The sequence below is a fragment of the Cyprinus carpio genome, chromosome A25, assembly GCF_018340385.1.
Source record: "Cyprinus carpio isolate SPL01 chromosome A25, ASM1834038v1, whole genome shotgun sequence".
In the NCBI taxonomy this organism is placed as follows: Eukaryota; Metazoa; Chordata; class Actinopteri; order Cypriniformes; family Cyprinidae; genus Cyprinus; species Cyprinus carpio.
In genome coordinates this window covers 1,132,002-1,157,263 of record NC_056596.1, presented here as the reverse complement: position 1 = coordinate 1,157,263, position 25,262 = coordinate 1,132,002, and the positions used below count along the sequence as shown (strand labels likewise).

General features: G+C 36.2%; 1 protein-coding gene across 1 annotated transcript in view; it reads left to right on the top strand.

Annotated features, from left to right (window-relative positions):
* Positions 1-25,262, top strand: part of LOC109076506 (protogenin B-like) — a 31,046-nt gene that overhangs the window by 4,193 nt on the left and 1,591 nt on the right. Inside the window, exons 3-13 of the mRNA XM_042715888.1 lie at positions 4,205-4,343; positions 8,095-8,258; positions 15,051-15,163; positions 16,560-16,677; positions 17,018-17,204; positions 17,274-17,401; positions 21,530-21,700; positions 23,186-23,339; positions 23,372-23,518; positions 23,652-23,763; positions 23,901-24,017. Coding sequence (XP_042571822.1) covers positions 4,205-4,343; positions 8,095-8,258; positions 15,051-15,163; positions 16,560-16,677; positions 17,018-17,204; positions 17,274-17,401; positions 21,530-21,700; positions 23,186-23,339; positions 23,372-23,518; positions 23,652-23,763; positions 23,901-24,017 — 1,550 coding nt within the window. The remainder of the gene's footprint in view (positions 1-4,204; positions 4,344-8,094; positions 8,259-15,050; positions 15,164-16,559; positions 16,678-17,017; positions 17,205-17,273; positions 17,402-21,529; positions 21,701-23,185; positions 23,340-23,371; positions 23,519-23,651; positions 23,764-23,900; positions 24,018-25,262) is intronic.

The window sequence follows — 25,262 nt, the reverse complement described above, 5'->3', positions numbered from 1 at the left end:
AGAGTGGAATATTTAATGTAAATGTGTATATCGAAATGAAAACAGATTTTAAAATCGTTGTTTACTTAATTACTTTTCTCACTCCAGGAAAAAGAGTGTGTACGCATGGTCTAGAACGTACATATCTACGCCAAGTTTATTTTTTATAAATCCCAATATGTGCGTGGAAAATTGCGTACGCAGTTTCTATGCCCATTTTGTGCGTACGCAACATTTATAAATGAGACCCCAGGTGACGCAAAAACAACACTAGCACACCAACAACCACACACACACAACACACCACACACCACACAAACCACACCCACACAACTCACAAGCTCTCTCCTCTCTCTCTGCCTCCTCTCTCTCTCACACACACACTCCCACACACACACACATTAGCAATCATAGCACGCTCCCTCTCCGTCCTCATCTCTCCCTCCCCTCCCTCTTCACCTTCTCTCTTCTCACACCACCACACTCACACACACCACAACACACCACTACATTCTTCTCTCTCTCTCTCTCCTCGTCTCACACCACACACACACACACACACAACACACTCCCTCTCTCTCCCACACACGCATAAAACACCTCCTCTTCTCCCTCTCTCTCAACACCACACAACACACCACTCGTCCCTCTCTCTCTCTCTCTCACACACACCACCACACTCGCACTCTCTCTCCCACCTCACTCACGCCACACTTCCACACTCAACACTCTCACACTCTCTCTATCTACTCTCATCTCTCTCCTCGTCTCCCCCCACACACACACACCTCTCTCTCTCTCTCTCCGCTCCTCTCCCTCCACACACACACTCTCACCACACACCTCTCACACGCTCAAACACACACCCACAAACACAACTCTCTTCTCATCATCTCTCTCCACCACACACACTTCACCTCACACACTCCCTTCACACCTTCCTCTCTCTCTTCACACAACGCATACGACTCTCCCACTCCTACTCTCTCCTGCACTCCGCTTCTCACACACCCAAACACACACCTCCTCTCTCTCTTCCCTCCGCTCTCACACCTCCGCAACTCAACACTCTCACACACACACACACACAAACTCTCTCTCTCTCCCACACACACCCACACACATTCTCTCTCTCTCTCTCTCCTCTCGACTCTCTCTCTCTCTCCTCCCACACACCCAAACCGACAACGCTCGCTCTCTCTCTCAAGACATGAAGAGGTAAACAAGATTTCAGGATTCAATTCGAATTCCATTGCGACTATTGGCATGAATTGTAAATGATAAAACAAACAGCTGCCAAAAGCTTACTATACAACTATACGGCCAGAACAAACTCCTAAAAAAAAAATAATAATAATATACACAATACACACATTACACACACCCAACACTCACATCTAATGTAATGACCCTATCCTATAACCATCCGCTAAATATCTCCCCCCCCCACCCCCAAACTGTAACCAACACCCCATAATGTCCCCTGACCCCTCTCTGACCACCACCCCACCCCTCTCTTAACTTACATCCCCCACACACAAAACACCTCTCCCTGCCCTCCCTCTCCACTTCTAAGTCCGTCACAACTGTCCAACACACTCCCTCATCTCCCCCTGCATCTCATCTTCCTCTCTCTCCTTTCCTCCTCCCCCCCCCCGCCACACACGAACACAACCCACCTGTCTTACTCTTCTCTCATCCCTCTCTCACCACACACACCCCACGACACTTCTCTTCTCATCTCTCCTCCCACATCCATCACAACACCACTCTCCTTCCTTCTTTCTCGTCCACAGGCACCCCTCCACATCAAACGACTCCACTCATCTCTCTCTCTCACAACACACACACACCACTTTGCTCCTCCGCCAATCAAACTTTCCTCACTCCTTCCATCACAACACCCCACAACCACCCACACACTCTCTCTCTCCTCCCACTCTCACAACACACCGCTCACAAACCCAACACAGCACACACAGTCCTGGCTCTCTCCTCTCTTCAACCTCCTCCACAAACCACACACAACCACACACACTTTTTTTTCCTCTTCCAACACCTCACACACCCACAACACACTCCTTCTCCTCCCCCTCACTCTTCATCCACCCACACACCACAACAAAACTCCTCTCTTACTCCTCTCCAACACAACCACAAACAATTACACTCTCTCCTTTTAAGCCTTTTGTTTTACTGAGACACAGGAAGTGTCCACATAAATTGTATTTTCTGTCTCCCTTCACCATTTGTATGTTTTTTAAGCCTTTTGTTTTACTGAGATACAGGAAGTGTCCTCATAAACCATGAGGTTTCATGTATTTTATTTATCATGACACTATACAGAGTACATCATGTTATTTGATTAACAGTTAATGGTAATTAATTTTATTTATTTGTAATTCATTTTTTTTTTCTTTTTTAGGTAAATATTAAATTAAAAGTAAAATTTAATTTTTTAATCAAATGTATAGTAAAAGTTTAATTAAATACATCCATTTTGAACACGTGTTTGCACTCTAAAGGCAGAACACACAGGTTGCTAATTAATCCTAATGTAAATAAAGGAGCTTTTTAATTCCCTCGAATAAAGGAGCTTTTTAATTCCCTCGGTCGGTCTTCATCGAACACTGGATTTTACCAGCAGATGAAACCACAATAATAACCTTCATAGATCACCCTTAGAGCACTCTGGCTTCACCCAGCACTGCTTACGAACGAGGGGGAGGAAACCCAGTGGCTTATGGGTAAAATAAGGGGCTGGTGTCACTCGAACCGCTGTGTCTTTATGTTATTGTTCTGAACATGTGGACGACTCCTGCTCTTCTCCCATTCCAAATTATCAAAACTGATCTATGAAGGGTCAAACATCATTCATACACTCAACAATCTCAAAAAATCACCTACACACACAACCAAATTGACACAAAACATCAAAATTACAATCAACGATCTATGAAGGGTCATCACCAGTACCTCCATTAACACTGCATATGACAGACCCCTCGTTTCCAAATGAGCAATCACTGATCTCATGACATCACATCATCTTGTCTTAACATTAATTGCTTCCATGGATTCACTGATTATATAAGCTTTTTTTTAAAATATACGATCGCCTACAGAACCCATAAATGTATGACTAAAAATCACGTATCCTGACATAAGCATATAACTTACCCTAATCCACAACAACCCATTATTAATTGGTTTAGCGCGGGTTAGAGCTTATCTTGCCAGACCTCATTGTAATTGATTTATCGGTGTATTTCGTCTGTGTCCCCCCTGTAAACTTGATTTAGTTTTAAAAAGGAAAATTGTATCAGATTCGTGATTAAAAATTAAAACAAAAATAACAAGAACTTTCACCATTTATTATTGATGTAGGTCAAAAAAAAAAAAAACTAGTCTCTTAAACAATAAATATAATACAAATTTAGATCAATATTAAATTCTATATTGGCCCTATTTGATTTGTGAAGCAGTGTTATTTTAGTGTCGTTGAGATACAATTTTATTTATTATATTTTCTTTTTTGTTTTAATTTTGGTTTTAGTAAATGTTTTATTTTTATATAGTATTTATTAACTTTTATTTTATTTTTATTTTATTTATATGTCAGGTAAACTAAATGAAAATGAGAAATGTTGCCTTGACAACTAGCTGAAATAAAATAAAAGTTTCATTGTTTAATATTTTATTTCATTTTAATTTATTTTATTTCAAGTAAGTTTTTTCCCAGTTTTTTATTAGTTAATTTTAGTAACAATGAGATCAAAGAGAGGTTTTATTCATATTTTGAATTAGTTTTTATTTTCTGATTTTCTGATTTCATTTTTAATTTACTTAAAGTTTTAGTAATTTTGTTGTTGTGTTTTTGTCATTTTTATGTTTATTTTATTGTGTCTTTATAGTTTTTATTCATTTAATTTCAGTTTTAGTTTTATACATTTCAATACATTAAGTTAAAGTAAATGAAAATTAGAAATGTTTCTTTTGCAAATAGCTTAAAAAGAATATGTTGAAGCTTTTTATATTTTATTTTCAGTTCAAATTTATTTAGAAAACAAATTATATATGATATATATCTTATTATATATAGTATATATATTATCTATATATATAGTATATATATATATATATTATTTAACCATTTATATAATTGAACATTCACTCAGACTAAATAATTCACAATAATTACAAACACAACCATTCAAATTTACAGATGTCCTGTCGTTGGTCACTCACCATCAATGGACTTTTTTCTCTCTCTTTCCATTGATTTTTTTTACAGATGTCTCGCTGTCGTCTGGTCCGCACTCACGGAACTCCGCCCCTGCTGAAAGTCCACGCTGGGCTCCGTGGTCAGATTTCCCTCGGTGCAACTTCATCTGACCAGCGGTTATCAGCCAGAAACTAAAACAAAGAAACTCCAACCAAATAGATCTCTGCCTCTGGATTCAGACAGGTGTGCAATTAAAAATGCAAAGAATTATGTGAAAATATTATTTCACATGAGCAATCAACTTCATCTGAAGAATAATTAATCTATTATTAATGTTAAATAAATTGTATAAAAATAATATTAAATATAATTCAATGCATTTTTACCCTACTCGTAAGAAGAGGTCAAAGCAAGCTATTTTTTAAAATATTATACAAAAAAACAATAACCAAAAAAAAAACTTAAAATAAAACTTAAAATAAAAAAAAATATTATTTAAAATCATTGAATCAACCTAAACACATTTATTTATACCAACAAAATTTTTAGTATAACATCTCCACTTTTTTACTGGTTGGTCCAAGATATTTAATAATATATAAATCTAAATTTATATAAATCAAATAGATATAACTATCATAAAATTATAATTTAAAAACATCATACTATACATGAAAATTATTAATAATAACAAAACTATAACATTATTTTGATACCCCACTGATCCTTAGATCGGTAATGTTCATCGCCAGATTTATCATTCTCAATAAATCGGCTTTTTGAATTATCGGCTGAGAAATTTCCCCATATTGTTGCGCCTGCTCTAATTATATATATATATATATATATGCTAATATATAAGTATATATATTTAATCTCGATATTATTATATAATAGCATTCAAAGGAATACAAAAAACCTTAAAAATAATGTTTTTTTAACTGTCCCCAATGTAGCAGTTTTGTTATTTGTTTTTCCAGATCACCCTGTTTTTGTTTTTTGCCAATGGAGTGCTTGCAATCTCCTGCTTGGACAACCAATGGAGGTGCCTGGGAATTTCTTTATCCACTGGGCTTTTAGGCAACAAAACTGGGCCGTAAGAGTCCAGGAGCCGAGAGGCCACGACGCACCAATCGGAGCATTCCCAGGTCCCGTGTGTTTTGTGAGGATGACGCAGTATGAATGATCAGTATCAGAATCAATACTGGAATTAAGGAAGCCCAAGTTACTTTCCTAATTAAAGTCTTTCTCCATATATCTTGTCCATCGTCCCGAGTTCTCGAGGTCCGTCTCATGAATCCACACAATCATAGGGCATGAAACCCGCAGAAACAGTCGGCGGCCAGGCCTGCAATTCAGTCTGTGTGGTCTCTGGAAGTTTTTTTTTGTTTGCAGAGGGAAAACCCCTCAGCCCGCATCGTGGTCCCCTGGGCCCGCGCTTTGACTCCCTAAAACCCATTTTGAAGAGCTGGACGGCCAGAGTGGGCTGGACACGGGAAACCTGATTTACCTCTGGCCCGTTAAAGATCAGCACAGGCGGCACACGGTTAAATTCCTTGTGCCGGGCAAAACAACACCAGTAACACAACAAACTACAACCATAGCGTCCGGAAAACCGTCACAGTAGCTCGGTTAAGAAGATAGGTTTGACGGAACGAGATGCGTCCGATGAAAACCCTTCCTCTGACTTCTCTGCAGGCACCAAAAAAACAATTACATATAACTATATCACGTTCAGGGGAAGGCCAATAACTATAAAATACTATAATATTGTTTCAGCCGAGACGTAAGGCTATAAAGCAATAACTATATATTACGTTTCACATCGGAACATAACCTTTTTTTGAACTGCCACCTCCATCAATTTGTTTCATCAAAACCGCGAGCGTTCATTAAGCAATGACTGGTTTAGCTTTCATACCAAGGAACGATACCTATAATCCACCTCTAAGGACTATACATTTTGCAACACCCAAGAAACATTAAACTTTTTACTAAATAACTTTTTTAGCCATTTTTGACATTTAAGAATGAAACGATTCAAATGCTAACTAATTCCGTGTTTTTGTCACAACGCAAGAAATGTTTTATCTTGTACGGATAACTATTATATTAGCGTTTAACGTCAAGAATAGAAAACATTTACGCTTAACAGTAAAATTCGTGTTTCCACTCAAGCACGTTAGCCTTTCTTTCCCGATAACTATATTTTATTTAGCGTCCGAATTTAAACATTAACGATGAAAACACATAGTGTTAACGATAACTAAAATGTTATCGTTTTCACACCGATAATGTTTGAGCTTAGCGTTTACAGTACGAATGAAAACATTTACGAGTAACTATTTCGATTTTACACCAATCAAGGAAAGATTTAAACGAGGAACTATTTTTTGGATGTAATTCGTGAATGAAACATTGACCAAGTAACTGTATTAGCTTTTAAACTCGAAGAACTGTTAGCTTTACCGTGATAGCGTTGTTAACATTAAGACGAAAACGATAAACCTATTAAACTATAACCTATGTTTTTGTTCATTTCCAAGACATTAACTTTTTACCCGATTCTTTATTCGCGATTACATTAAGAATGAAAAATATTGATCCTATGACCGCATATTAGCTCGTTCACGTTGCACAGTATATTAGCTTTCACATCAGGAACAATATCTCTACCCAACAACTATATTAGCGTTTACATCAAGAACAGCTGAACTAAAAAAATATCTATATCAACATCGTTTACATCAAGAACAGCTGCATTAACAAAATGTGTTCATACCGATACAGATATAAAAAATATATAACTAACAGATTAGACACCAAAAAAAGAACAATAACTTTATCGATATCTATATCAGCATTTTACATCAAGAACGAAAACATTAACGATAACTATATGAGTGTTAAAACCAAGAATGTTAACTATACTGATAACTATATTAACATTTACATTAAGAATGAAAATATTAACAATAACTATATTAGTGTTCACTTCAAGAACGTTAACTTTACCGATAACTTTATTAACATTTACATTAAGAAGGAAAATATTAACTATACCTATATTAGTCTTCACTCCAAGAACAATTAACACACAAAGAACAATAAATAAACAACAACTAAAAAAAAACAATAATACCAATAATAACAACTATAATGATAACTATATTAGAACTACACACCAATAACAAGAAAAACAAAATAAAAAACAAATAAAAACACAACACCAACTAAAAACAACTCACAATAATGTTCTTTTTATTGTAAGTGTGTGCTGCTGCTCTTCTACTGCCACGGTCTGATGAGAACAATAAAATAATATATGGATTATTATTATCTGCTTTTACAGTGTTTTTATTGTTCATGAGCTGGTAAAAAAAACAGCTTTGTGATTCCAATGACATCTTTCCTTTGTTATAATCGTATATATGTGGACTCGGTTGCCATGATTTTGCCTGGATCAACATCTTTTGATTTTTGATGATCCTGGATCACACATTATTGTCCAAAAATATTAGACTTAACCCATCCCTACCCTAAACCTAACCTACCCATAATTTATTTCCTAGAATCAGTGGGAAATGATAGTGTGAATAAACACAGGTTGTAGAAGCACCCTAACCCTAAGTTTTAAGCCTAAACAGATATTTTTCCTGAAAAGTTTTTTTATAATCTCAATTTCTGATTGATTGGAATGTTTTTTTTGTTTTTTGTTGTTCCCAGGATCAACAAGGATGGTTATACTAGTGAAAATCATGCTACACCATGTGGGACTTCGCGCTATTCTCTTAGTGTTGAATGATTATTAAAATGTTATCTTTATAGATATTGTTCTTGGACAGTCCTTATATCTTTGTTCTCATTGCGTTTTCACTCATTTTTTGCAGTTCCTCCAACTCTAGTGGAGAAACCAGAGAGTCAGACCCGACCCAGAGCCGGTACGGCCCGTCTTCATCAGCTGTCAGGCCGAAGGACAAACCTGTTCCCACCCCTGAATCGACTTGGTTCAAGAACGGTCAGGTGATCCCACTCCAACGGACGCCCACCAGATGTACAACAGTACTTACAGATAAATACCTCTACTAAAACCATCATAACTCTGTTCTCATAATACTTGACATATGTCCCCTTCATGTGGTGCCCAGTAACTGGTGAATAACCCAGATCATTCCGGAAGATTGATCGCCTTTTTTACCAGTTCCATGCCAGTGCTGGAGAGACTGTCGCTCTCAAAGTTTATCAGAGTTCTGTCCACTCACGTCCCGTCGTTCATTGTGGTGCTTGGGTCACCCAGAAGTGACCTATATTGAGCCCAGCGCTTCCACGTAATGTTCTTACGTCTGACACCATCTCGATGCTCCGGCACCAAATCTTACTTGCCGTGGGAGAACCCAACATACAACGCTGATAAAGTCACTACAAACGAAGGGGATCAAGTGCATCGCCCTACTCCCAGGGGACACAGTACATGACAGTCTGAATCTCGGTAAGCATGTTTGAAAAGTCCGACATTGCCTGAGGACTATATGGTTTTAAACACGTTTGCACTATGTTGGCTTTTTACCGGTCTTGCTTTCAACCAGAAGATGGGCACCAGTACTGGGGTGTTGAACCAAGAGGAAATCTTTGTGCAGCTGAAGTAGTCATCAAAAGATCTGATTTAATTCTAAATGCACGGGGGGGTGGTTATTTCTCACATAGTCAGCTTAAACTCTGCCCCATTTTACAGTCTACTGCAAGCTGCTGACATTCAGATCTGCCTCCATTTTTAAGTGCCACACCAACATCTCAACATCCAATCAACCACAGATGCATAGTACAATAGTCCTACCTTAAATACACACAACCAACAAACCAAAACCCCACCACCCTCCACTTCCACACCCACATCGCCAACATCACAATCAACCAACCTAGAGTGCCACTCCCACATTTCAACATCCAGCCTCCACTTTTGAGTGCCACTCCCACATTTCAACATCCAATGTGCTACCACTTGTTTTTTTGAGTGGGTACCAGCCACTTCCCACATTTCAACATTCCCACATCACCCCGCCCCCTCAAACTCACACACACCTACATGCACCTTTGAGTACCATGCGCCCCCTCAAACTCACACACACCTACATGCACCTTTGAGTACCATGCCCACATCTTAACATCCCATCATCAACCAATGCCTACAAAAATGTCCCACCTTAATCTCCGCCCCTTCAAGCTCACACTCATCTGCCTCCACTGTTGAGTTCCATTCCCACATCTCAGCATCCAATCAACAACCGATGCATAGAACCAAGTTCTACCTTAAATTCCGCCCACTTCAAGCTCACGCTCACCTGTCTTCTCTTGGTTTTTGTAGAGTCTGTCTCTTCATTGGTTTGTTTTAGGAAGCCCTCAGAGCAGGACTGAAGAGAATTTCAGCAGGATTGTCTCTGTTCTGTAAAAACACAATAAAATGAAATAAAACAAAAAAAGTATAAAAATCAACTTTTGGTCTGATTCTTTCCCACAAAACATTTCCCACAAAACATTGCTATAAAGAATGTTCAAAAAAACATTACAGAACTACATGATAGTGTTTGTTTTCTAAAAACCATGTAATTCCTAATTGTTTTCATTCAGTTTGCCCTCAAGATAAAACTCAAATCTAATCTGCACCTGTAATTTAACGTGATACCAATCCAAGTGTGAGAACTCAATTGTCTCTAATGTTGTGGAGAATCCTAACTGACTGAGTTAGAAACAGCACTGATTATAAACAAGCACTGATATAGTATCTATATTCTCACAGCGTCTAAACACAATGAAGAGTAGTCCATCAGGCTGTGAACTCGGGGCGGAATGACACAACCAAACCACATAGTGGATGATCCTGGAACCCAGCGCGCGAACTACACAACGTTTTTATATCGTTTTACCTTGGCCCCCCCTCCATGCCAATGGGTGCCAGTCGGCATGTCAGGGCAAAGGTCACGCAGCACACACTCCACCTGGAGGATGGTGATCTGGTGGCACTTTCAGACGAAGTCCCAAAGTTAACATTTTCAAGAAAACTTTCCCATAAACAAGTGTGTTTTTTTTTTTTTTTTTTTGATCCCTAATGTGCCCCCTCCGTACTCCTGTAAGTTGAGCCTGACCGAGTCGCCCAGTCCTCACCCCCGCTCCTAGTGTCCTGGAAGCCGCTTTCCCTCCCACAACTCAGCCGACAGGACGTGTGTCTGCATACCGTCTGTCCTATCGTACTGCCACACAAGAAGAATAAAATCCTCTGACCTACCCGTCCCCAACCCAAAACCAAAATCCATCAAGCACCTTCTGCAGGGTCTGCAGCCTGACACAGTCTATCTGATCCGCATGTCTGTGTCGACCCGAATGGGCTGGAGCCAACCGGCGGCTGGATCCTTCCCAACGCCAACGCCCAAATCTGCCCACATGTCTTGGTGGTCAACCCATCCGTTACGTGTCCGTCTGGCAAAACAATCTGCTAGCTTTTGAATCTCGAACAGCGTGCGGATTACCATTGCTTGGATTTAGTTTCTGAATAATCGGTCTAGCCATTCTGAGATTAATTTGTGTCCCTTACTTGACAATCGCGTTACGTTGTAGCAATGTCGTTCGCTTGACTCAAGCCTCAGCGTAGCCATGTCATACTAATTCTGTTACCTTGTTTAAGCAATCACTTGGGCTGGAACTCGTTCCAAAAATGTTTTACCCAATGGCCGCCATGTGGCATTGTTCGTTCCCTTTTTGTAAAACCAATCGCTCGACATTCGTACACAAAGTTGTTCCCTGTTTTAGCCAATCACGGCCAGGCCTCACATTTCGGGTAGTTCCAACAGTATCTGAGTTCGCCCACATGTCGTACTAATTTCGTTTGTTGTTTTACATGGTTTACATGTCGCATTAATTCGCCCTTTGTTAATCAAAACCATCGCCGCCAATGTCAAGCTTATTCGTATCCTTACTTTAACCAAGCTCGCGCCGCCATGTCGTACGAATAAATATCATGGGCCTCAACCAACTTCCGCCATGGGTCGTCCGAACACAAAGTCATCGAATTTGTTTTAAAATCGCCAAATTGCCAGTCGTCTAATTCCGTTCCCAGTTGTTTTCACACCATCGCCCGCCCATGTCGTACGATTCGTAATTGAACCAATGAGGCGGGCCGTCATGTATCACTAATTAAATTCCCTTGGTTTTAATCAATCGCCGCCATGTCGTACTAATTCGTACCTTGTGTGTAAGTCCATCGCGGCCATGTCGTACTAATCATTCCCTTATGTTGGTGTCAATCCACCGATATGTTCAGTACAATTCGTTCCCTTGTTTTTAACCAATCCGCGGACATGTCGTAACTAATTCGTTCCTTGTACTAACCAATTACTGCCATTTCGTCCGCTTAGTCTTTCCCTAGCTTTAAACAAATCATTTCGTTCCCTTGTTTTAAATTCGTTCCATTGCCTCCAACCAAACACGTCCACTTCTTACAAACCAATTCCCTCCATTTACAGTAATCGAGCCATGGTCTACCTACTGAATTCCCTTGTTTTAAGCCAATCGCGGTCCCATGTCGTACTATTCGTACCCTTCTTTAAACCAATGGGCCACTAGTAAAGTAAATTAGTTCCCTTGTTTTAACCAAAGAGTGTCGCATAGTCTTGTTACTAATTTCGTTCTTTTGTTTTGGATATCAATCTTTGCCATGTCGTACTAATTAGTTGAACTTGTTTTAATGAATCGCGGCCCATGTCGTAACTAATTCGTCCGTTGTTTTAATCTTGCCGCCATGATAAAGTACTAATTAGTTCCCTTGTTTTAAACCAATCGCACCCCATGTCGGACCCCCCCCCCCCCCTGATTGTAATTTAGGATCGCTTGTCGTACTAATTCAGTTCCCTTGTTGTAAGCCACTCGCTGACATGTCGCACTATTCTCGCCTGACGGGTGTAACCGCCGCCGTCCAGTTTCGGGCAGCTCATAAATTCGCCCTAGACAGATGGCCAATTGGCCATGGTGCGGTCTTCTAAGCTTACACTTCCGTGTTGTCGCCAATCACGACAATGGCGGGGGTGGGGGGGTGTTGTTGTGAACTTGCTTTTGAATACCTGAGGACTGCATCGTTAACAGAATATCTAATTCAACCGCTTAAATCATGTAAACTCTTTTTGCACTCAAAAGAACCCTTTTGATTGCAATGAAGAGGCGTTCCATAGCTGTTAAATGTTCTTCTTGGAATCATTGATCCCAATAAATGGCAATGAATGTCAACTAACCACTTTCATTTTCTTCAGAAGAAACTGAGTTTTATTTAATGCTGCTTTCAGAAATGGTCCAAAGATCTCTTTAAGCCGCAGAAGTGGGCAGCTCAGACCATGACAGATGCATTTGGCTTTCACGACTTGGCTTTGTTCCGGCACTCTGTTTGTTACTCGATGACCCTTGACCCCTGCTGTCAGTTAGGAGCTGAAGGACAGCTCAGTTTCGGGTCATAAAGGGAACGCTCCAGGCAGCCTAAAGAATAGACCTGTTTCAGAAAGAAGGTGATGGGGCCCCTTTATTTTCTCTTTCAGCCTTTCCTGATGGATATCTGCTCTGCCGGATCTTTCTGTTATGTTTAGTTCACGGATCAAGAGTGATTTTCACCTTCAGACAAACTCATCGTGTCTGGCTGAAAACAAAGTTTTGGGAAAAAATACTCTAAATATGAGTAAAAGAAACTATAAAATAAAGAACCCAACAAGAACCTTAAAAATAAAAACATCAAAGCCTTAATAATTAAAAATGGGATTTAACTTAATTTAATATTAATGTCATAAGTTATTTAATATTATAACTTAAAATCCACAATGTAGCCATAGTATTAAAAGCTTTTTGTGGAGAAAAAAAAAAAAAAGGTAAAATTGTTCTAAAACTTTTTTTCTTTCTTACTAATAATCCCATGTTTTTTTGCTGTGTGGTAGCATCATACAGACAAAAAAAGCAAAAATTAAAAAATTTATAGCACAATTCAATATTGAAATATTTAAAATCACATACCAAAATATTCATAAAAGGTTCATAGGGATAAAAATAGCAAAAAGTAATAAATTTGATACAAATAATACGCAAAAGAGTAAAATTTAAAATTTGATATTAAAATGTGTTGAAAAAGTTATTCTATAACAAATGTACAGTGAAATGATAATACAATAATATATAATAGATATAATATATACGAGATATATATATATAGATAATGTTTATTTATGATAGTAGGGTTATATATTGATACTTTAATATCCAATATCTTCTTTTACGTTTAGCAAAGAAAAATCTCTTTAATAATGCAAGAAATAATAAGTTACTTTAATATTTTGACTTATATACTGCATATTCACAATTTCACTTTAGTTTTTCACCGAACAAATAAGTCCATTAACAATGTACAATGCACTTTTGGTTGCCTTAGCCTTATGATGTGGGGTTGCAGCAGTGCTGTTTTATTAGTCAGTTAATCATCACTATTACTGGTCATTTTTGCCTGGCTTACAATTTTTCCCCAGAAAATCCTTTCCCCAGAAAACAATACAGGTGTAATTGTTTATGACTGTCTACATCTGCTACAGTATTTTGATGTTTTGAGTCTCTTGCCCGTCAGTGGCACGTCCGGGCCTCCGCCAAACCTTGAGCTGAACGACTCTGAACTGCACCTCGTTGACGTCCGCTGGCATCTGGCTCCCAGCGATGCCTGTCATCCATGGATACAAGCTGGCTTTGCACCCAGAAAACCATCATAGGACTCGGTTCTCCAGCTGCCCCCAGATGACCACCAGCACAAAGTTTGACCGAACTCATGAGTGACACACTTTCACTCCTCTCGCTGCCTCTGCCTCCCCACCAGACAGGACCTTTGATGTTAGCAGGTTGGGTCTAACCTCTTATTTCCAGCGCCCTCGGTGCACGGTAAAGCCTGTCCCGCAATTAACGAGTTTACATCAGCAAAATTAAACTTTTCGTAGTATACCAGTTCATAACAAGCAAAAAAATATCAATTCCAATAAGATTTTTCTTGCAATTGCAAATTAATAACTCGTTTTTTTTTTCACAGAATTGTAAATTTATATCAATTCAAATAAGATTTTTCTTGCAATTGCAAATTAATAACTCAATCACATAAGTCACCGGACTTGCAATTGGCGTGGACACACTTTAACTTAACAAATCTGACTTTTTCTTCTCAGAATAAACCGTTTTAAATGTCACAATTCGGAAGTTTTTTTCTCATCATTCTTCTTATTGCGAGTTTATATCTTGCGATTTAGAGTTTTATTAGCAGAATTGCAAGTTTATCTTATTGCGAGTTTATATCTCACTAACCATTATTTTTATTAACACCAAACAGAAAATACCTTCCAAAAATTTCAAAAAATTCGATAATTATTACATATGAAGTCGCAGTTACCTTTTTTAGTTTTTATTCCATCGCAGAAATACCCTTCCACAATTTTTAGAAATTAGCTGCTTAAAACAACTATAAATGTGCATTATAAAAATAAAAAGAGAAAAATTCACATAACACCACCATAATAAAAAAGCAATAAAGCATCAATAAACATCTTGTACTGAAACCTAAAACAAGTATCAAGTGTTCCAGAGTTTTTTTTAGTATCTTTTCCATGTTCGTGTTTGTCATCGAGTGCCAGACTGAGATTCGCAGATCAGTAATTAGCCTTCTTCTGTTGGCACTTATTCACGGTTGCACTGTCCACCGCAGTTTCCCCTCAGTGTCAAAGGTCACAGCCCAGATGTCTCTCTTTAGCGTTCCCATCATTCTCCATGCCCGTCTATTGTGTTTGGGTTTAAGGTCGGCCCGAGGCCCGTGAGAGCGAACCTCCCCCGTCACCCCTACAGCTGGACACACCAACAGAGGATTCTGGGATTGGCCTGAACTGGGCAGAAGTGACCCAAGAGCAAACTGTTTGAGTTGGTTATGGTTAGACTAATATTTGATGGGCGATACATCTTAAAAACTTAAATATTTAAAGAAAATTATTAGAAGTAATCTGATTAGGAAACGTTTTACTTTTCAATTTTTTACAGGGAAATAAAAAAATTTATTTAATGAATACTTTAAATACGAAGTTTCTTAGAAAATTATATATACATATTAATTCATTTAAAAGTTAATTTTTTAAAGAAAAAATTTGTCAATAATTTGATTTAGATTTTCATTTAACGTTTTACCTTTTGGGTTTCTTTTTAACACAAAAACAAAAATACCAAATATCTAAAAAATAAAATACAAAAAAAATAAACTTAATAAAATTAAAAATCAATCTTAATTCACTTAAAAAATATTTTTTTTTTAAGAAAATGTGTGAGTAATTAACTAGCATTTCTATTTAGATAGACATTTTTAACCTTTCGAAATATTTACTGTGAAATAAATACATTTTCTAAGAAAATATCACATTTTTAAAATGAAAAGTAAATCTTAATTGACATATTTTCAAGAACATTTGTGAGTAATGTGATTATGATTTCCATATAGATATAAATGCGTTATCTTTCTAATTTTTACTGGGAAATTAATAACATTTCTAATTTTCTTAGAACGTTTCTAATTATTTAAATTGGAAATAAATCTTAATTAACTTTAAACATACAGTAAGTTTTGAAGAAAATACATAAGTAATTTGATAAGGATTTTAACGTCTAACTTTCTAATTTTTTACTGATTAAAAACTATGGAATTATAATGGGATATGGATTTGAAACATCAGGATGGGTAAATAGTGTTTTTTCTCTCTCTTTCTGGCTCAGAAATTAAAGATCTAACCATTTGGCATTATCTCAAGGCCTATTTTTTTCCTAACTACATGAGTGTAAAGTTGTATGTGGGTCTGGCCCCAGACCTGGGCTCATAAACCTCTCGTCCCAGGAGACGGTCGCCTGTCAAGGTGCCCTCTGACCTCTGACCTCTGAGGCTTAAATCCTCCAAACCCCCAGTACTGCACACACTGATCAGCTCTTTACATTCACTCTACTCTTCAGCTTGACTGATGTAAAATGTAGAAAAGTTTCCCAAATCCATGCATTCAGGAGTGTATTAGCAATGCATGAACTCTCTCTTAAACAACTTCCAGGTGAAAATGCACACATTGGAGAAGCATTTGCATGCTTCTACAACATAAACGGTTGACTTTTTGTTGAAATTTATGAAACATGCATTTCTGCGACAGTGGTGGACGGCAGAAGCATAATTTGCATACATCAAAAAGACCCATACATGCTGATTTCTGTGTGCTGAAAAGCTCCACCTAGTGTCTGTGTGATGTCTGTGTGGCACTTTATTTATGTTATTATGGAATAGCATTATTTATTTTGTTTTGCAGACCCCAGAGTGAGGTACCATGTGAAACTGCTAGCGTTCAGTGCTAATGGAGAAGGCTATCAGGCCCATCAAACGGTCAACACTCCAGGATGTCCTTGTAAGTGTTTAAAAAACAGAAACTTGTGAATTTAAATCACAATTTTAAAATTTCACTCTTCCTCTGTACCTCTGACTTGTGGGGTCCCTCAAGGCTCTACTCTGGGTCCCATGTTATTTTCCTTGTATATGCTTCCCCTTGGATCTATCTTTGAGAAGTATGGTATAAGTTATCATTGTTATGCAGATGACACACAAATATATCTTCCTTTGAAACATAAAAATAGATTAGACCCGTTGGCCGCCTGCCTCTTGGTTTCCAGTTTGAATCCTCTTATTTCAAACTGTTTTATGCAACTAAAGTGTGAATATCTAAAGAAGAGTGTCTCTCTGTCTGTCAGCCACACCGAACCGGCGTTTGGCCGCCCTGCCGCCTCCCGACCACATCCACGCTACAGCTAACAGCTCCTCGATGGTCCGTCTGGGTTGGGGCCGTCCAGCATTCAGTTCTGGAAAAGCCGTCAGTTATTCTGTCCGCTACGGGCCAGTGAGTCCCTCCGACGCCTCGACCGTACGCTACGTCCAAACGTGAGTGCTCTTCCTCACAGCTGATTCTCTTGTGGATTCAGGAAGCTTATTTGTTTTCTCTCTCTTCAGCTCTGAGCAAACGGTAACAGTCACAGGTCTGCGGCCAAACACGCGTTATGAGTTTGCAGTGCGTCTTCATATGGACCAGATGTCCAGTCCCTGGAGCACCAGCGTCTATCAGAGGACTCTTCTGGAAGGTACCGGCCCACTGAGATACACTATGATATAGAGCTGCTCGATTATGGCAAAAAATCATAATCATGGTCAGTATTGTAATCACTATTATGAGTGAGCCACATATGAGTGATTTATGTAAAGATCAAGATAGGATATATCAAATGATAAATGTTTCTGTAAAATAAGGTTTGCTATCTGACATCTACACTCATATACAAAAAAACAACAGCGCGAGCATCACTCGGGTAACCTCAGAACAGTAACAAACAAAACAAAGTCTTTCAGAAAAATGATTGAAAAATACTTTAACTGTCAGTAATAAAAAAAGAGGGATAAAGAACAAAATTGCAATTAGAAAAAAAGTTCTCAACTGTTTCTGTTCAGTTAAACAATGAACGACGGGGGTTTACATTGAAAAATCCCTCATAGCACGTGCATTTTGCCTTAAGTTTTTGCGGTGTTGTATTTGCCCATAAGTCGATTTTGTTTTGTTTTGTGTTTTTAAAATTTTATAAAGTTTTGTTCTGCAGAGTGATTAGGGCCAAGAATAGTAACCCAACTACAAAACATCTCGAAATTAGAGTCATTATATTGCGAGATTTAAACTCCATTAATTATGGCGAGAAAAAAAAAAGTCGAAGAATACAATTCTTGAGAATTAAAGAGGACTTCATACATTACACGCCATTATGGCAATGCCGTAACGGTTTTTACTTTATCACAGTGGGCCTGTCCAGGGTCCCGAGATGCATTTTGATGAAGAGCCAGAGAGCGCAGTAACCTTGCATTTGTCCCCTGGTTGTCATTTTCATGTTTGGACAAAGCGGCGAGCACTAGCCTACATCGCGCGCAAAATTGGACTGATTTTTTTCTTGCGAAAAGACCTAGCACCGCTTGCAAACTTCCTTTAAGTTCTTTGTTGAGGGGGTAGGGTAGAGGAGAACTGCGGTGTGCTAATATTCATTGTTCGTCATTAAATTAGCTAAGCGTTGATAAGTCTTTCTTTGTTACGTAATGAAGACGAAGTCTAAAAATTAATATGACTAATAGAAGGTATCCACTCTACCATTGTCCCTCTATAGGCTATGCACATGAACACTGATCTAAGCGTTAGTTCCTACTACAATTTGCAATTTCATTTTTTTTCTCTCGAAACCACAACGACGTAAGTATCTCGATATTTGAATTGAGTTTAGTCTCAAGATTGTATTTGGACTTTTTTTCTTCGAAGGATTTAAATGAGTTTTAAGTTCTCGCAAGTAAGTAGATCGACTTTATTCTCGAAGATGGTTTTTTTTTTTTTTTTTAAGATTGCGTAGTGCCCTAATCCTGACTTCCGTTGTTTTTGTTGGTTTTAATCTAACTTTTTTTTTGATTATTATTAATTTAAGTTTTAGGAGTTATTTTTAGACAACTAGTTAGGTCTCTGAAACTGAGAAAATGTTGCATATAGATATATTATATTTATATATATATATATAGTATAATATACACAGTACAGACCACAAATAGTTTGGAACCAGTACTATTTTTAATGTTTTGAAAGAAGTTTTCTTCTGACATCAAGCCTTGCATTTATATCGATCAAAATATTCAGAAAATAAACAGTAAGTATTGTGCAATATTTATTACAACTTAAAACAATAGTTTTCTATTTGAATATACTTTTAAATGAAATAATTTATTCCTGTGATGCGCAGCGGAATTTTTCAGCATTCATTATACTCAAGCCTTCAGTTGCACAATTAACATCCAGTCTATCATCATGATCTCATTAGATGAACATTCGATATGACTGATTCTTGATGAGTGTTGAAACAGTTCTGCTGTCCTAAATCATTTGGATCAAATTTAAAAGCTTAAAAAAGAACTGCATTTATTCAAAATAAAAAAAAGAAATGTCTAAAAGATTATTATTCTAAAATATGTTTTTATTCAAATTTAACACATCCTTGGCTGAAATAAGACAGTATTGATTATATTAAAAAAACGAAAAGAAAAAAGAAATAACTGACCCCAAATTACTGTGACCAGTAGGGTATATTGTTATTACACAATATTTAATATTTTAAAAAACATAGCTTCTTTTTTTTTTTGTTTACTTTACTTCGGATTACAAGCAAGTATCCTAAGAATATAAGTTATCACATGTTCTGAAAAATATTAAGCAGCAGAGAAACTGGTTTCAACTTTGATAGAAATCATACATATATTTGAGGATTTCTAAAGGATAAGTGTAATATGAGTCCTAAGAAAGTGCAGCTTTGGCATCACAGAAATAAAGAATCATGTAACGTACAATAAATTTTAAAAAACAATTATTTTAAATTGTAATAATATCTCCCAATATTACTGTTTTTTTTCTGTATCTTTGAGTCAAATAATGCAGGCTTGGTATGAGCAGCAGAGGAAGACAAAACTTCTTTCAAAATAGTAATGTTTTCCAAACGTTTGGTCGGAGTACTGGTATAATATTAATATCGTTATTTTCTTGGACGATACTTCAGCACCTGTTCATAGTTTTTGGCTTGGTCGCGGCATTATCGTCATGTTTTGGACTGATTTCTGAAAAATTATTTGACATGAACCGAGGGGGAGAACGAGACAAGAGAAAACGATTACCGTCTACATACAGCCGTGAGAGGGCCGCTCTTATGCTAATCAGTGTGCTCCTGGAGCATCACCCCTGAACACATTAAACTGAAACAACTGAAAACTGTTAAAACTGAAAATATTAAGTTAGAGAGGGACAACTGAGCAAAGAAGACTGAAGTGCAACAGTTATTTTATTTTTTAATGTATAATAAGACCTGCTGCAGACTAGTATTGTTTCTCCACTTAATTAGTTGTTTATATATTGTAATTTTGTAAAAACACAGTAGCAAACAGTTAAAGAAAAGTCAGTCACCATAATTTAAAGGTTTTAGTAATTTTGTTGTACTGTCTGTTTTTGATATTTATTTATTTTTTAAATATAGTTAATTTTCTCTTTAGTACATCAAGTTGAAATTAACTTAATTTCTTAATTTAATTAAAATATCAGAAATTCAGTTCAACTTGTTTACCTTCAGCTGAAAAAGGTCATTTTTTTAAATTTAAGTTTTAGTTTCAAGAATAACCTGAATGTTTTTTAATAGTTTAAGTTAATTAATTTAACTATGAATTACCTTCATTTAATTAGTAATTTTGTTGTGTTTTGACATTTTTATATTTAATTTAATTTGTTGATACTATAAGTTTGTAAAAACAAAGTATCAACATTTAAAGACTGTCATCATAATTTTAGTTTAAGTTTTAGTAATTTTGTTGTGTTTTGACATTTTTATTGGTGTTTTTATGTTTTTATAGTTATTTTATTACATACAAATGAGAAATGTTGGCAACTAGGTGACATAAAATTTAATTATAATATAATAAATATAATATTATAAATACAGTTATTGTATAGAATTGAAAATATTTTTGTAGATTTTATTTTCATTTAACGTTTACTTAAAGTCATAAGTTTTAGTTATTTTAATATTCAGTATCAAGTAAAAAAAATAAAAATAAAAAAAAAATTTTTTTTAAAAATTAAATATAATTTATCACCAAACAACTATTATTTTATTTCAAGTAAAGCAGATCGTAGTCCAGACTGGCCAAATTATTTATGGATATAAATGTGTCATAAGTAGCACAGCTATATTTCTAACAATAGCCAACAATACATTGTATGGGTCAAAATTATACATTTCTCTTTTATGCCAAAAATCATTAGGATATTAAGTAAAGATCATGTTGTCCATGAAGATATTTAGTAAATGTCCTGACCGTAAATATATTAAAACTTAATTTTTGATTAGTAATATGCATTACTAAGAACTTCATCTGAACAACTTTAAAGATGATTTTCTCAATATTTAGATTTTTTTTTGCTCCCTCAGATTCCAGATTTTCAAATAGTTGTATCTCAGACAAATATTGTCCTCCTAACAAACCACACATCAATGGAGAGATGATTTATTCAGCTTACAGATGATGCATAAACCTCAAATTTGAAAAATTGACACTTAAGACTGTTTGTGGTCCAGGGTCACATATAGTAAGTTTGTAAAGACTACTGCACAGAGAAAAGCCTGTGACTGAGCTCTTGATTTCTGCGGCAGCCCCGTGGTCTCCGCCGCTGTCTGTGCGAGTGAGTCTGATCGAGGACGATACAGCGCTGGTGTCGTGGAAGCAGCCGGATCAGCCGGATCTATCCGTCACACACTACACCGTCCTGTACGCCTCGCGGAGCTCGGGGCTCGCTGGAGACTGGCAGGTGCTTCAGAGAGAAGGTGAGCAGAACACAACCTCGTCTTCTTCACGCATGCACTGCTCATTATTATTACACATTATATTATATTTCATTTGCAATTTCATCTCAAAATTTTGTTCTGAGAAATAAAAATTGACTCAAATAAGTATAAATATGGTGTTGCTCTTTCACAGCTGAAGAGACTTAATATATTGTACAATAAAAACAATAAATTAAAAAGGCATTTATGTAAATGTATATGTACATAATATTAGATAATTTATAATTATATAATATTTATTATATTTTAATATTAAAATATATATATATATATATATATATATATCTTATATATATATATATATATATATATATACAGTACAGGTCAAAAGTTTTGGAAACATTACTATTTTTAATGTGTTTTGAAAGAAGTCCTCTTCTGCTCATCAAGCCTGCATTTATTTGATCAAAAATACAGAGAAAAAAAATTTAATATTGTGAAATATTATTACAATTTAAAATAATTGTTTTTAAATGTATTATACTTTAAATTATCATTTATTTCTGTGATGCAAAGCTGAATTTTTAGGATCATTATCACATGATCCTTTAGAAATCATTCTAATATGATGATTCATTATCAAAGTTGGAAACAGTTCTGCTGCTTAATATTTTTTCAGAACATGTGATACTTTTTTTAGGATACTTTGATGAATTAAAAGTAAAAAAAAAAAAAAAAAAAAAGCTATGTTTTTAAAATATAAATATTTTGTAATAAAATATACACTACTGGTCAGTAAGTTTGGGGTCAGTAATTTTTTTTCTTTCTTTTTTTTTAAATAAAATCAATACTTTTATTCAGCAAGATGTGTTAAATTGATAAAAAGTGATAGTAAAGAAAATATATTATTAGAATATATATCATTAGAAATTTTTTTTTTTTTTTTTTTTGAATAAATGCAGTTCTTTTTAACCTTTTATTCATCAAATATATTAGACAGCAGAACTGTTTCCAACACTCATAGTAAATCAGAATATTAGAATGATTTCTAAATGATCATGTGATAGACTGGATGTTACATGTGACACTGAAGGCTGGAGTAATGATGCTGAAAAAAATCAGCTTTGCGTCACAGGAATAAATTATTTTTTTAAAAGGATATTCAAATAGAAAACTATTATTTTAAGTTGTAATAATATTTCACAATATTACTGTTTTTTTTTTCTGTATTTTTGATCAAATAAATGCAGGCTTGATGAGCAGAAGAGACTTCTTTCAAAAACATTAAAAATAGTAATGTTTCCAAAACTTTTGGTCTGTACTGTATATATATAATATATATACTGTATGTGTGTGTATTTATATATACATAATAAATATACACAATACACACACACATTATATAAATAAAAGCTTTTATTTAGGATGTGAGTAATGGTTTGACAGCACTAGTGCAGAGCTATAACATGAATGTGGATCATGAGATGTGACTGAGATATATATCCGCTGGGTTTCTCATTTCAGGCACGATCACGATGGCTCTTCTGGAGAAGCTGGTGTCTGGTAACATCTACCTGGTGAAGATCTCGGCCTCAAACCCGGCGGGTGATGGTCCGTTCTCCAGCACCGTAGAGCTGCGGCTCAGGAGTAAAAGAAACACAGGTACACGCCACTCATCAGTTATAACAAAAATGTCATATATACCTTTTTTGCTCACGCATGCATTTCTGCAGCGTCTATCGACGGCCTGAAGCACATCGATGAGACGTCCATGAGCGGCATCATCGCTGGCGTGTGTATCGCTCTGTCCTTCATCATCCTCTGCGTCTTCATCCTCCTCACCAAGAGCAAAGCACAGTGAGGCTCTGTGTCTGCATCAACACGCTGCTTCAAGAGACAGCAACACTAGATGGAAAATAAACGAGGCTGAAAGGCTGTCATGTTGTTGACGTGCCGCCGCGGATCTGAAATGATTGTTTTCTCTCAGCAGGAAATCAGCTTCCTCAAAGATGATTGGACGGGTGAGGAATGATGTCATGAGTAGTGGAGCGTCGTCAGCCAATCAGCAGCAGGTGGAGAACACGCACTTTATTGATGCCAAAGTAAGAGTGTTTATTATTGTATCATTTAACATATTACAATTGAATTTATTACAAACAAATATAAATCTATTTTTTTTTATTTTTTAAATTATTCATATTATTATTTTTTTTTTTTTTTTTTTTTTTTTTATTTTCAGGGAGGAACAAATCTGATGATAAACCAGACTGGACCCGTTATGAGTGACGCTCAGAACAAACGGAAGAAATGGAGCGTGTTTAATAATAATCAGAAGTCGAATGGAAATAAAGGCGAGGTGAGTAACAGATCAGTGTTTATAGCAGGTGTTTTAATTCTGTGTATCGAAGTTACATTTTCATTATGAGTCAGCATGAAACGCTTAGCTCTTTTATGTTTTCGGTTTTCATTTTAATTTTAGTTTTTATTTCAGTTAAAGTTTGAGCTGTTTTATTGTTTTTGTCATATTAATGCTAGCAGCATGACAGTAACATGCTGATAATGCTAGAAACATGCTAGCGGCATGCTAGTAACTTGCTAATCATGCTAGAAACATGCTAGCGACATGCTAGTAACTTGGTAATCTTGGTAGCAACATTTTATTTACTTTGCTAATCATGCTAACAATATGCTAGTAATATGTTAATCATGCTAGAAACATGCTAGTGGCATGCTAGTAACTTGCTAATAACACTAAAAACACTATAAAAACATGCCAATCAACTTAAAACACTAAACAAACAAGCAAAACATACTAAAAATGCACTAGTAACATGCTAATTTTATTGTTTTATTGTTTTATTGTTTGCCTGTTTCATGACTATTAACATGCTAATCATGCTAGCCACATGCTATTAACCTGCAAATCAAGCTAGAACCAGGCTAGTTACTTGCTAATAATGATAACAACATGCTAGTCACTTGCTAATCATGTTAGTAACTAGCTAATCATGCTAGAAACATGCTATAAACATCCAATCAAACAAAAAGCATGCTGGTTACTTGTTAATCATGCTAGCAACATGCTAATCATAATGCTAAAAAAATCCAAAAAAGCCCTCAAACACTAATAGGCTTTCTCAAGCCAACCTAAAGTTTGTTTTTTTATCTAGTTATCCAATTAACAAAAGCCAAAAAAGGCTTCTAACACTAGCTTGCTCTATTCTTTTTCTATTCAGTCTTTTTTTATTATTATTATTGTATGATTTTAAAAAACCCTGCTACGTGTACTGTGTTAAAGAGCAGGTCATATGGTATTTTAAAGTGTCCTAATATTGTGTTGGAGTCTCCTTCAACAGGTTTAAATGCATCTAAGGTTAGAAAACATTGTAATTTTCTCAGAATATACATTTATTATTAGAGTTATTTGCCAATGATTTCGAAATGATTCGTTCTGAGCAAGCCCCTCCCTTCCTCAAGCCTACTCTGCTCTGATTGGTCAGCTGGACAAGCCTGTTATGATTGGCTCAGAGATGAGTCCTTGAGCCAGTGCTTCCATCGACAAAGCACCTTTACATAAAACAATATAGTGCTCAATCCGTTC